Source organism: Mus caroli, unplaced genomic scaffold, assembly GCF_978045245.1.
Source record: "Mus caroli unplaced genomic scaffold, Mus_caroli_1 scaffold_4, whole genome shotgun sequence".
Classification (NCBI taxonomy): domain Eukaryota; kingdom Metazoa; phylum Chordata; class Mammalia; order Rodentia; family Muridae; genus Mus; species Mus caroli.
The window spans coordinates 90,045,105-90,059,755 of record NW_028227259.1 but is presented as its reverse complement, the minus strand read 5'-3'; the positions used below and the strand labels follow the sequence as shown (position 1 = coordinate 90,059,755).

The 14,651-nt window shown below is 34.6% G+C and overlaps 1 protein-coding gene across 5 annotated transcripts in view; it reads left to right on the top strand.

Moving 5' to 3' along the window:
• Window positions 1–1,216: 1,216 nt before the first annotated feature.
• Window positions 1,217–14,651, top strand: part of LOC110294338 (UDP-glucuronosyltransferase 2A1) — a 32,632-nt gene continuing 19,197 nt past the window's right edge. For 2 of the 5 annotated variants that reach the window (XM_021162498.2, XM_085836823.1), the window contains exons 1-2: window positions 1,217–1,346; window positions 4,631–5,399. In XM_021162498.2, coding sequence (XP_021018157.1) covers window positions 4,682–5,399 — 718 coding nt within the window. In that variant the 5' untranslated portion in view covers window positions 1,217–1,346; window positions 4,631–4,681. Of the gene's footprint in view, window positions 1,347–4,630; window positions 5,400–9,018; window positions 9,068–11,158; window positions 11,283–14,651 lie in introns of those variants that run through there. The other 3 variants (XM_021162496.2, XM_085836822.1, XM_085836821.1) reach the window with 3 other exon arrangements.

The following is a 14,651-nucleotide window of genomic DNA, read 5'->3' as shown; positions in this document are numbered from 1 at the left end:
GGGCATCTGGATTTCACCGAGCTTGAGCTGGAGTTACAGAAGGTTGTATTTTGCCATGTGGTGCTGGGTACCAGTCCCAGGTTGTCTACAAGAGCAGCAAGTACTCTGAACTACTGAGTCATCTCTCCACATCATCAAAACATTTAAAATCAAAGTGTCTATTTTTTTCCTGAATAGATAGGATGCATAGACACTAAATGAGCTTATTAAGTATAGCTCCCCTAATATAGTAGAATGATTGCTAGAAATAATATAAATCAAATAAATGCACATATATTTGGAAGAAACAAAGTGTTGACTTCAGTGTTATATTTGACAACAGGGAGTATTAAAAAATGCAGAATATACTTTGACAGATCTTCCATGCAAAAGGTAGGGAATAAAGAAATTGATTTTTTTTTCTCATGCTGTCTTCTATGAACAGATGAACAGAGGTGTACAGTGAGGGTTTTTTTTTTTTTTATCTGACTGCTCATGAGAATGTTTTCTTGAATTTAGTCTTGTTGAAAAGTAGTGTGTACTAGCAGTTCAACGGTGAAGAAACATTTCCATAGAAAATTCTAGCTTGAACTCATCCCATGACTTGGCAACATCATGAAGCAGGTGTGTGCAATCCATGCACAGCTGAACTTGAAGAAAGCATGTGCTTCTCTACTCTACCTTTCTGCCTCCAACATCATCTTGAAAGAACGTCTCTCTCTCTCTCAGAGAGAAAGTTGTTTCCCATTAAATCTGGATGAAATTTACTGCCAGATTTGCATAAAAACTAAAACAGTGAATGATGACAGTTTTAGCTGCATATGTTATTAAATAAGTATCACATATTTAGAAAACTGCATGTAAACCATGTTAAATGTGTTATCTTTTCTAAATCAAAATACGTGAATAATTAATAATCTTTTTAGAGATAGGAAACATCACTCACCATCATCATCATAAAGTTTGAGAAAATTAATTGGTTCATACAGTAGGGATTCTTCAAGTGAAATAGTCTTATAACTAATTATAAAAACTGTGATGTGATGTTACATGATTTTGAGAATATTAATATTCTATTATTCTTAATAATAATTCAAAGATTGCTAATCACTGTCATTTTCATAATGTATTTACAGTAGACAGCATAGGCTGCATTCATTGTAAATAGTTATAAAGGAACAAATGGAAAGATATACCTTCAACAAAAAGTGTAATAGGTAGGTTGGTTAGGTGTAAGCAGATTTATTTAATCTTTTTACCTTCAAGATCATATTCCACAACCTATCCCCTTGTCTAGCTAGACTTTATTTAAATTCCACTTTTTCTTTTTGGCAAATGAGTCCTGCTAACACTGCTGTGAAGACTGGGTAAGAGATTGATAAACATAATAATAAATAGATAATGACCTTTTAGAGAAATGGATTTAAAATTTTTTTCTTGTGGGGAGGAGATTTATAACCTGAAATTTTTGTTAGTCTTTTTTTTTAAAAATATTATATTAAATCCTCTTCTTATACTGTGTAATATATTTTGGACTTGTTCCACAGTTGTTGTTGTTGTTGTTGTTTTTGAAGAATCAACAATGACAAGGTTTTGGGCTGAAACTGAAGAGTATGTTTTTTAAACTGCTTCATCTTGAAAAATGCTACATCCAGAAATAACCTAACCTTTTTTGTTTATTTTGGGTTTATTTAAGTTTTTATTTTGGGGTTTTTTTTTTGGTTGTTTGTTTTTACTATTGAGTTTGTGCCTTTCAGATTGATTTATAGCTGTAAAATAGATGTGTAAGAGGAAAGTTCATTTAATTTGGCTTGTTTGAGGAATTATCTCAAATCCCTAGCTATTTGCAACAGAGCTTTAACTTGCTCCTTTGTTAGGGAAGCATAACATGATTTGTAAGGCTCACATGAACTTATGTCAAAAAGCAGGTGAGTCTCACAAAGGCCCACTGTGCAGTCCTCATGACGCACCTGCACAATAGAGTACAGTGTCAGCACACTGCGGCATTTTCTTTTGTCAAGTTTGTAGTCAATTTTAATTTTTTATGTTTCAAATATGAATGTAATATACTTCATGCAGAATAATTAAACTGAGAAATGAATACAATTTCTATGTAGAAATCTCAGGTGTAAAAGGGGTGACCTACTCCAGTAAATGCTATGCATAATCACTCAGAGAGAAAATCCTCAAAGTACTTTCTTTATTGTCATTGCCTAGAATAAAATTTGAATATTGCATCTTCTTTTTAATTATATTAACATTTCTTGCACATGCCAGATGCCATAAGCACAGTAACCATTGTTTTAGGTTTGCTATTGCACTGTAATAGGCCTTTTCTTGTCTTATTTTATTTTATTTATTTTAGACAGTGTCAAGGCTGGCTTTGACCTAGGATAATCCCACTCTAGTCTCTTAGTACTGGAATTGTAAGCATATACCACTATACTCAATTGTATCCTTTTAGATAAATTTAGGTTTACAATGAGCTTCAGGTCAGAACAAATAAAACAGCATGCTCTCCTCTTGTTTGTGGCAATATTTACTTTTAATTTTTTTTACATATTTATCAGTGCAATTTCTGGTTTAGTCTCCAATTTAATTCATTAATTTAAAACTTACCTTCACAATTAGAGAAATTTCTTAATATTTGCCATATTCCTGAAATGTGTATATGAACATCAAAGTTTATGTTTTGGCATTATATTGATCACTCTTGCATACCCTGCTAATTTCACACACCAAGTATCTCAGAACACAAATAAAGCTGAAAATCAGGACCTCCTTGAGGCCATAGCTATCCTCAGCTCCTCAGTAATCCTTCCTCGAAAACAATATCCTGGGAGCAGTCCTTATCCTGAATGGATGCAAAATGGTGACATACGTCATTCTATCTCAAAGCAATAGTAGCTCTCACATCTCCTGAGCAGTGGGGAGAATCCCCAAAGCAGTTGCTTCTACAGGGAATATGTACTACAAGCTGGGCTGCCTTGTCTGGACTCAGTGGGAGAAGAAACACCTACCCTAGCAGAGACTTGAAGTGTCAGGGTGTGAGAAGACCCAGGGGGCTCACTACACCCTCAAAAGAGAAAGGAAGAGGAAAGGGGGAAGGATTGTAGGACGGGTGACCAGGAGGGGGGCAGTGAGAGAGATATAAAGTGAATAAATTAAAAAATTAATTTAAATTAAAAAGAAAAAAACAGAAGGATTCTAAGAAGAACAGATTACATTGACACAATATCGGTTAATTAATAAATATAGCTTTTTTATGTATTCATACAGGCTGTACATATGATTGTATAAGTATCAATTCTATATTATATAATTATATATTGTATGTAGTAACACATTTTATGTAATTAATTCTTAAATTTTATTTAGTATAAAATAAATGTGAAAAACATACTTTGCATTAATTTTTGGAAAAAGCATTTTACCCAATAAGTAAAAAATAACTAGAAGATATTATATGAAACTGGGACTGACTTCTTGCTAAAAATTACATAAATAAAGAGAATCACAATCAATTGGCCAGTCTAGTGAAATATTATAGCTATTTTAAAGATTATGTAGCTGTGGATGAGGCTGACATCAGCAGACAAAACATGAAAGTGAAATAAAATTTTCCATTTAGATCAAATTTGTTGAAAATGACAAAAGAAAAAAAATGAGATTAATATATGCCAAGCACTCTCCAGGGTCTTTTATATTATCAACTGTTAGCAAGTATTAAAGGCTGACTTTATACCTAAGACAGTTGTCACTAGTCTGGGTAAGCTTGTTTTTCGGGATAATTTAGATTGTTCTTGAATAAGCAAATCTCTTCAAGTAGAGCCTATTTCCAGAGCATCATTTATCACACATTACATATCTTTCAGTGAATATTTTATTTGCTTACTTATATTTCCTCAGTCAGTAACTGACAAAATGATTTCTCAAATGTGTTGGTGAAGCATTAATGAATATAATTCAATGCACCACATGTATTTACTTTAATATTATGCTTTTGTCCTAAACTTATATGATTATGTCATTAAAACAAAAGCTTTATCACCAGTAATGCAATTATATGGACTTACTAAAATAAATAAATAGATAAATAAATAAATAAATAAACAGATAGATAAACAAACAAACAAATAAGTAAGTAAATATCACTGTTAAAGTCCTTACATATCTGAGTAGATTCTGGCACTTTCCTACTGACATTATCTAGCCTTAAAGTTAGCACTGATGAGTACAAAGACTTGGATCAGTTTAAGGACAAAATATCAACAAATAGGGTATACAAAAAGGGGTCAAAAGATCAAATTCAGAAGGAATAAAAAGTAGGAATCACAATTGGGGCGTGGTAGTGCACACCTTTAATCCCAGCACTTGGGAGGCAGAGGCAGGTGGATTTCTGAGTTCGAGGTCAGCCTGGTATACAAAGTGAGTTCCAGGACAGCTAGGACTATACAGAGAAACCCTGTCTCAAAAAAAAAAAAAAAAAAAAAAAGTAGGAATCACACTGAAAATCATAATAGCTTACTTTTAGCCTGATTCCATTAAATATGAATCTATTGCTGCTAATAACTTATGGAAGAGAAAGGATTACTAAAATATTATTTAAGTAAAAAGTGAGTCATATTTTTGTATTTCTTTTTTTTTCTAGGAAAGTAGAGAAATTTGTTCCACATTTTAAGAAGTCTACATCAAATCAGTCATGTTGAAGAACATTTTGCTCTGTTCTCTTCAGATAAGCTTTCTAGGAATGAGTCTTGGTGGGAACATTCTCATCTGGCCCATGGAAGGCAGTCACTGGCTAAATGTTAAGATCATAATAGATGAACTCCTAAGAAAAGAGCATAATGTGACTGTCCTTGTGGCCTCCGGGGCCCTTTTCATCACACCATCATCCATCAGCCCATCTCTGACATTCGAAATATATCCAGTGCCCTTTGGCAAGGAAAAAATTGAAAGTGTGATCAAGGACTTTGTTTTGACATGGCTGGAAAACAGGCCATCTCCTTCAACTATATGGACTTTCTATAAGGAAATGGCCAAAGTCATTGAGGAGTTCCACTTGGTGTCCAGAGCTATCTGTGATGGCGTTCTTAAGAATGAAAAGCTGATGGCCAAGCTGCAGAAAGAAAAGTTCGAAGTACTATTATCAGACCCAGTATTTCCTTGTGGTGACATCGTGGCTTTAAAACTGGGAATTCCATTTATCTATTCCTTGCGGTTTTCCCCTGCCTCCACAGTGGAAAAGCATTGTGGAAAGGTCCCATTCCCTCCTTCCTATGTACCTGCAATTCTGTCAGAACTCACAGACCAGATGTCCTTCACTGACCGAGTAAGAAACTTCATTTCGTACCGAATGCAGGACTACATGTTTGAAACTCTTTGGAAGCAGTGGGATTCCTATTATACTAAAGCTTTAGGTATGTAGCCATTTTTCTTTTGTCATTTGAATATAAGCAAGGCTTCTAGTAAGTCCTTTAATTCTGTACGTCTATCTATAATTTGAAGTCTGTGTAGCAATATACTAGTTTTATCATATGCTAAAAGGAAAGAGTATTTTTGAACAAGCACAGGTGGTAGAATTATTAGAGTAATTTGTTAATTCTATGAGCTTAAGCTTTCGATCATATGAATAAAGGCTTTGACAAATAAATTGGATTGACAAGTAAAACTAAACCTTGTTTAGAACTAACACAAGAATAAAATTTCCCTAGAAATTTCAGTTTTGTGCCAATGTATCTGGGAGAAATTACATTTTTTCATTAGCCTTCTGTTATATAGGCCAACGTCTATACGTTTTTTTTTTCTTAAGTACATATATTCTCCAACTAGTGCTTACTAGAGACTAAGCTATTTTGAGAGTACCTTCAACTGCTGTTTATTCACAACATGTATCTTGATAGCATCACTGCATCCACAGATAGTCCCTAAGTCAAATAGTTTTTGTCTTTTTCTATGATGTTTATGCTTTACTCTTCATGGGTTTCATCAAATACTGGCTTCGAAAAGAGATTACCACTGGAATGATGTATGCAGGCAAATACAGAAATAGGGTAGACTAGATAGGTTTTACTTGAATGATCTTCTGAAAATCTTTTTTTTTTTTGGTTTTTCGAGACAGGGTTTCTCTGTGTAGCCCTGGCTGTCCTGGAACTCACTCTGTAGACCAGGCTGGTCTCGAACTCAGAAATCTGCCTGCCTCTACCTCCCGAGTACTGGGATTAAAGACGTGCACCACCACTGCCTGGCACCAAAAATCGTATAGGCAAAAAAATATCAGTTCTTTTGGGAAACAATCACTGGAATGAAAATTGTGCCCATGTTAGAAATCAGAACAAATATATCATGTTCTAATATACCATGTAAAGTACTGTGAGTGTGGGAGTGTAGGTCAATATGAGAGGTGGGAGATAAGAGAGAGATGTTAGGGATGCCAAAGTTCTTAATTCCATGTCTGCATGCATGTGTGTGTTTGTGTTGGCATGTGTGCTCATGTGTCAAAGTATGTGCCCATTTATGACAGAATCTAGAAGATGACATTTGCTTTGCTGCTGTCACCCTCTGCCTTATCCCTTTGTCAATGAACACTTTCTCTGAACAATGAGCTCTGGCAACACTCTGGTTTACAAAAGTTTAGGGGTTACTGACATATGTGGTCATATTCATAAATATTTTCAGTGTGAGTGCTGGTATATAAACTCAGGCCTTCATGTTTCTGTATCAAGAAATATTACCAAATGAACAGCCTCTACCAATGCTCAGTATATATATATTGATAATCTTTTGTACATTATACTAAGCATTTCAGCTTGGAAGTGTTTAGAGGAATTTTTTGACAAAATTTATGTTTTACCAAAATGTCTGGATAGATGCATAGACTAAGTGGACAGTCTGCATTATTTTCTCCTTCCAAAATAATAAAACTGCATTATTTTCTTCTTTTAAAAAATGTATGAGAAGGGCATGTGTTGAGAAGATGGCTAAAAGAGGATGAAAAATTCATAGAGAAAGATAGTATATAGTAACACTGTTAAAACAATTTGTGGATATAGTAGGAGTCTACAGTTGTGTAGCCACAGAAAAGTAATATTTTCCCTTTTCATCCATATTTTAATTATCTCATTTCGAGCAGGAAAGTTTAAAGAAATAATGAAATTCATGAATATGTAGTTTTTACAAACTGAGAGATACTACATACCCAGTTTGTATTAGCTTATTAGATACAGTTCCTTAAGGTTGATTGGCTCCTTTTGAAGAGTGAGAAAAGATGTAAGATTAAAAGAGTTTCAGTATTTCTGCTTTCAAGAAGTTACAAATGACAGGGTTGTCTGAGGTAAATTGTATAAAATAAATAAAATTCGGTAGTGTGAATAATGTATTTCATGGTTGTGTATGTGATACTTTGTAGAAGATCTGGCAAGGACCAATACATAATGAGTTAAACTGAATATTTATTTCAGAGAGAAGGCAAGGGGTGAGAGATTGGAATAGCATTCCTAACCCGACATTGTCTTCTTTTCCTTGTTTTGTGCTTTCCCATCACATGCAGATTTCTTGCAATTTTTCTATTTTGTTACATAGCATATTTCTGGATTTGCCAAGAAACAAATGATTTAAAATCATGCAATGGTTTTACAGGGTATGAACATCTTTGAATGTACCCAAAATACTTTCAAACTACATGATAGTGATGCATTTCATAGGTGGCAGATGCTAAATATCAATATTTTATTCTGCTGTCTGGTATAATGTACCAGATAAAACTCTTATCAACGAGGATGAGACAAACAAGGAATGAATATCACATTTGATGAAATATATGTCCTGTTGCTAAGTTCTGAAGTTTATTATCTATTTTGGAACATCAAGTTCAAGTTTGTGTTTTCATTTATCTCCATTAGTAATGAACATCATTGTGTCCAAGTAGAGAAGTGACAGTGTTTTCCAGTTAGTTCTTGTGTGGCCTAGCAATGCTTAGTAGCTAATGAATGAAAGAATTGAATGACATCAAGTATCTTTTGAAAATGATAAAATGAATAAAGCAAACCGATGGTTCATAAGAACTTCAGAAAGAGAACTGGAGGTTTGTTGGTAACCATACCTTGAACCCTGAGTTCTTTCAAATATCTAATATAAAATACTTGTAAATGGATACCTATTTATCAGAGTAAATATTCACAAATGATTTTTGAATGTGAATATCTTTTACTCATATCCAAAAGTCGATGAGCATAATTGAAAACTGTGGTGTCAATTTTAACTCTTTATTCTGTGCTAACTATAGGTGTCAATTTCTCCTTCTTTGTTAACCTTTGTTCCATGGTTCATAAACTGATGATTTATTTCAGCATGTATATGACAACTTAGTCCTTCTGCCTGTTAGAGAAAACAAGGATAGGTCTGGCGTCTATATTGGGAAGCTATGAAGACTCAAGGAAATGGACCACATAGTACAGTCAAAATGAGTGCTTAAAAAGGACGAAGAGAAAAAAAAAGAAAAGGACAAAGAGAGATGAAAAAAATAGAGATAGAGAGTTCTTAGAGAAATGAAGCTCTAAAGGTGATCAAAGCTCAATTATGTCTTCACACCTGTAGTAAACAAGGAATCATAATCTGTGCAACATCACACTTAATGCAAGAGAAAGATGTACTAGACAGTTCTCTGGGTTGTTTGGATTGTGTCATCTTCACACTATAACTCTTATTAATAAAATTATTTTACCATCATAATTCCCCAAATCCCTATAGACCTTTTATACCTGTGAGATCATTTGTCATGTAACCTTTTCCAGGATGAAATTTCAGAATACAAAGACGATTGTTCTTTGCTTTTAAATTAGTGCTAATTATAGAATCACACAATTCTAGACTCGAGGAAGGAGAAACTAATCTTTCTTAACAGTTTGTTCATGAGAAAATAATGAGGTTTTATATAGATGTTCTTTACTGTGATCTTGATATACAGCATTGTGTTGCTAAATGAATTACCTCTATTCTGACTCAGAATGTCTATATAAGTTTGTGGTTTTTACCCAGACTAGTAATCTGTTGATCTGAGGGACATGGACACTTGGTTTTAAAAGTACAGGTAAGAATTAAAAATACTAGCATACTGGCATAAGTAACTTATTTTAGTAAATAGTAATGAAAATGATGCAGGCAGTGGGCTTGAAATTTTTCCAGATGATCACATGCATTTATGATCTGCTTTTAGTCCCCTGCTCTAATTGAAGTTTTGTAATGGCTCCAAATGCATCCAGGTCTCAAATTGTCACAGCTGAGAAAATAAATGTGCCAAATTTCCCAGATATTACTTCTCTGTGGAAGAATGTGATGAAAACCACAACATGAATCCTTAATCTCTATTAATTGCTAGGATTTGTATCTCACCATGTCAAAATTACCCTTTCCCCCGTCGTGACACTTTCATTAACCCTCATTGATTTGTATAGTAATCATAGCTAGCAACAACTAAATTATCCAGTTCCTTGGAGCTATAGCAAAGTCTTCATATAGATTTTTGTCTTTGTTGCATATCTTTGTAACTAATTTACTCCACTTCAGGGCACAAAAATCATTATTATAGATGAAAGTATTAAGGTTTAAAAAAATCAGGCAGGTTAACATAAAGTTATATAGTAATCACTTAAAATAGTATTCAAATTAAAGGGTCCTGTGCCTTCTATGGTTTAGACTTTTGTTCTAATTTATTTTTGATAACTTTATATGCTATTATTGCATCTGAATCATCTCCATCTCTCTCCTGTCCTTCAACTCCTTCTGACCCTGGCTCTTCTCCAAATTAATGATCTCTCTGTCATTATTATTATATGTATATGCACATATATGTGTTTAAGTATACATAAAGTTGATGGATTTATTTAGCTTTGCTTATATGTGCATGTGTCCAGAGCTCAATACTTGGGATTTGCAAACCACGGCAAGAGATCCTCATTGAAGGAAACTAGTTCTCCCTCTCTTAGGAGCTATTGACCATGTCTTCATCTGGAACAAGACCATAAAGAATTCTTCCTGTCTATATTGGCATGTCAGTTCATGTTGTCATTATTCTGTTCTTTTTTAGGCACTATATTGTTGAGATTTCATGGGTACACCTTTTCTGTTGTGCTTAGAGGACAGTGTGTAGCAACAGGTGTCCTCAAACTCTGTCCGACAACCTTCCCCCACCCCCCCACCACCGCGATTTTCACTGAGCCTTGGTGGTAGATTGCATTGCAGTAGTATCAGTTGAAGTTGGAGTATCTCAGCATAATAAATCCATGGCCAACAACAATATAAATGGAAAAAAAACTCAATAAAATCAGAATAGATACAGGCCTGTCCACTATCGCTACTTCTTTTCAATGCTGTGTTTGAAGAGCTAGCTTGAGCAATAAGACAGAGGAAGAAAATTAAAAGGATACAAGTAGAAAAACAAGCAATTTTCTCCCTATTTGCAGGTATTATAATAAATAAAATGTCCTAAAAATTCCATCAGAAAACATAAAAATAATCAGGAATTTCAGCATTAAAAATCAAGTTATGAAAATAAGTATAAGCCTTATATCATATAGTGTACAGTATATACTGATAGCAAGCATGCTGGGAAAAGAATCATGGGAAAACTACAGTTCATAGTAGGTTCAAAAATACAACTTAACCTAGGAACTGAAAGAACTCTTCAATGAAAACTTTGAATATCTAAAGAAAGTGATCAAGGAAGACATTAGAAGATGAAAAGACTCCCTATGCTGTGGATTAGCAGAATTAATATTGTGTAAAAGACCATAATATCAAAAGGAAATTACTGATTCAACGCAATTCTAATCAAATTCCCATTAAATTATACTCAGAAACAGAAAGAAACAAAACTAAAATTTATATGAAATCAGAGAAGACCTGAATTGCTAAAATAATCCTAAGCAAAAAGAACCACACTGTAGGTATTGCTTACTATACCAGATACCAGAATTGTTTCTTCCAATTTAAATTTATGATAGAAATGTATGTTATTTAACATAATTTCTATCTGTTATTTGAACATTAGTAGTCATTGTTTCATTTTTTTAATTTGTAATTCTGTTTTTTGCCTAACCTGATTTGCTACATGGAGTTTAATTGCTTGTGTTGTTACTATGTTATCCATTATTCCTTAAGGTATAGCACTCTGTGGCTCTCTGATGTCAAAGGGTTGTTGTCTGGGATATTTTTCTGACTCTAAGCATCTTCTGTGAACAGTTTCTAGCTGAAAATAAGAAAAAGCATCTACACATTTCAAGTATGATTGCTTAAACTTAAAGCAGGTAATTTTTATTTTTATAATATTTTCTAAAGCACTGCCAAAACTGTGTAATATTTTTAAAAGAAATGATATATAATTCATGACAACAGAGCATAGAAAATCCATTATACACTATTATAAGTTTTATGCTCTGACCAGCACAAAAAACAAGCAAGAATTTAAAGAAATATCTTTTATTTATTTAGGGTTATAGACTATACATAATTATATAATACATATATAAATTACCTAAGAAATTTGAAATAATAATAAGCTATTTAACTAAATGTTATATTCAGAGGTTTATTTAAACCAGGTACTCATGGAGACTAAATAATTAATGTAAAATAAATTATTAGAAATTAATTTTAGAAAATAAATAATTTTATCTGCCAAATGCCACTTTCATTATTAAGTCAGATAGATTTGATGTGCTCTTCTTTTGCCATTTGTGGAAATTTAAGTTTGTAAGTTAATACTTGCAAGCCTCCACAAATTGAATGTACTTCCATGTTTTGAATATGCAATATTGTTAAATATTTTGGGAGTACCTGGAATTAGGGAACAAATATGTCAGATGCCCAAAGCAACACTCATGAATATAAACTCTTTACCACCCATATATGATGTCTTAAAAAAAAAATGTCTGCTTCCACTGTTAACCAAAAGCAACATTTCTTCATCACAGAGTAATACAATTATCTATTGTCTAGCAGGGATCTCCCGAGTCTTTGAAAATTCCCTGTTTTAAACTTCCAAGCATTTTAGAGGCGTGGCAGATTACATCCATACGGCCAGAAATTTGACATGCTCTGTCTTCTTTGTTTTGAAGCTAAACTGGTTGCAAAAGCATGACAGTTCTCTCCAAGTTGGAGGTGTCTCCTCAGAGACTATAAAATTGACAATTCTGCCATCAACAAAGTAGTACACATGCCTCCAGCTGCATATGTAGCAGAGGATGACCTTGTCAGGCATCAATGGGAGGAGAGGTCCTTGGTCCTATGAAGGATTGATAGATACCCCAGTGTAGGGGAGAGGGTAGGGAGGTGGGAGTGGGTGGGTGGGTGGAGGCACACCCTCACAGAAGCAGGGGGAGGGAAGATGTGATAGGGTGTTTATGGGATGGAAGGAAACCAGGAAAAGGCATAACATGTGAAATGTAAATAAAGAAAATATCCAATAAAAAATGATAATTCTGATATTTTCCCCAAGTTTCCCTTGCACTCTGTTCCTGATCCCTTGGTTAGGGAAGGGCCCGGAACTGCTTCAGGAGTAACTGATTCTGAGTGTCCATTCTTTAACTTTGCTTTTTATCCTTTTTATCATTCTATTTTTTCTCACGGCTTAACTTATGGAGTCCTTCATTTTGTAATTGCCTTTGCTCACTTTAGAAATGTTCAGAACTGCAGGTGGTATCTCTAAGCACCTGTTCACCCTTGTTTAAAGCTAGATCACTAACTTAATCACCACACTTTTTAATCTCCTAACCCTGGACAAATCTGTAAAACTATTAAGAATATTATGCCAGTGTTCTGAGGGAAACAGGCTCTGCAGAGAAGGGCAAATTTACAAACCAATCCAATCTTAGTTTGGCTGCCTTTCATTTACACCAAAGAAAAGTGAGACCAAGGTAACCTAGACATTTCTCCAGCATCTCAAAACCTTCAAATGATATAGTGGTTTTGGTTGGGGCTTACTGTACTCCTGGGTTCCTCTTGCGTAGTTTTCAAACAAATCATGTAAAACAGACCCTATTTCAACAGCCTTCTAGGAGCTGTGTTCTGAATTGTTTTAAAAGATGGCATAAAATGAGAATTGACTATAACAAGGAAGCAGGAAGAAAGATGAATCAATCACTCAGAATAAAAAGGCCATCCTCTTTATAATGTATATCAATGTACTCCACAATCCAGTCAATCTAAAACTTATAAAAGTAGTGAGTGACTCATGGAAATCTACAATGTGTGGAAGTTATTTTCCGTTTTCTTACTAAATGTGAATGATCATGCCAGTTCAGCAGTGGGCCAAATAAATTTGAAAATATAATCCCAGCTGAACAACTTTGCATATTAGTTTTAGGATATGCAACAAAACTCTACTGTAGTTCTCAATGAAATGCAAGAGATAACATCTTACACACAGTGTTGGAGGAGGGTCTAATAAGACAATACCTACAAAAATGCCTTATAATGAGGACATATATAATTTTCCAAAGTGGATCTGGTGTCACAGAAGACACAACAACACTGTGATGGTTTGTATATTCTTGGACCAGGGAGTGGCACCATTTGGAGGTGTGACCTGGTTGGAGTAGGTGTGTCACTGTGAGTGTGTGCTTAACACTCTCACCCTAGTTGCCTGGAAGTCAATCTTCCACTAGCAGCCTTTGGATGAAGACATGTAACTCTCAGCTCTGCCTGTGCCATGCCTGCCTGGATACTGCCATTATCATATATCCCACCATGATGATAATGGACTGAACCTCTGACCCTGTAAGCCAGCCCCAATTAAATGTTATTTTTTTATAAGACTTGCCTTGGTCATGGTGTCTACTCACAGCAGTAAAACCCTGACTAAGACAGAAGTTGGTACCAGGGACTGGGGTATTGCTGTGATAAGCCTGACCATGCTATTATTTGAAAGAATATGGATTTTGGGACTTTGAACTTGGAACACAGTGAAATGCTTTAAATGGGGTTTAATAGGTTATCCTAGTAGGAATATGGAAGATTTTGTTGCTGGGAGTAATTTGAACTGTGTTGACCTGGCCCAAAAGATTTCAAAGGAGAAGAATTTCAGTATGTGGCATAAAGATTGTTTTTGTGGTATTTTGGTGAAGAATGTAGCTACTTTTTGCCTTGTCTGAAAAGTCTGCCTGAGGCTAAGGTGAAGAGACTCAAATTAATTGTATTGACAAAGGAAGTTTCAAAAAAGCCCAGCAGTGACTTTGTTCTCTGGTTAAGTCTTATGAAGAGAAGTTTGAACAAGCATAGCAAGCTTATAAAGGAAAAAATATAAAATATATGGTTCGATTATTAAAGGGGTACCAGGAAGTGAAATAGAGCAAAATCCTGTTTTCTAGGAGATAACAGATTAAGAGAATGGGACCTTGGGGCAAGATCCTTCCCAGCTAAATTAGATCCAGGCATGGTGGTACATACCTTTAGTCTCAGGAGACAGACATGCCGATCTCTGCATTCAAAGTCAATCTACAGAGCAAGATCCAGGATAGCCAACCTTAGACAGTGAAGGATTTGGAAAACATAAAGTCAGTGATAATGTAATAGTACAAGAGGATCATGTTCTAGTTCTTGCAAGCAGCAGAACTCTGCAGCTTCAGCCATGTGACTCTGGCTCTAGAGTTAAGAATGAAAGGAACTACTGGGACAAT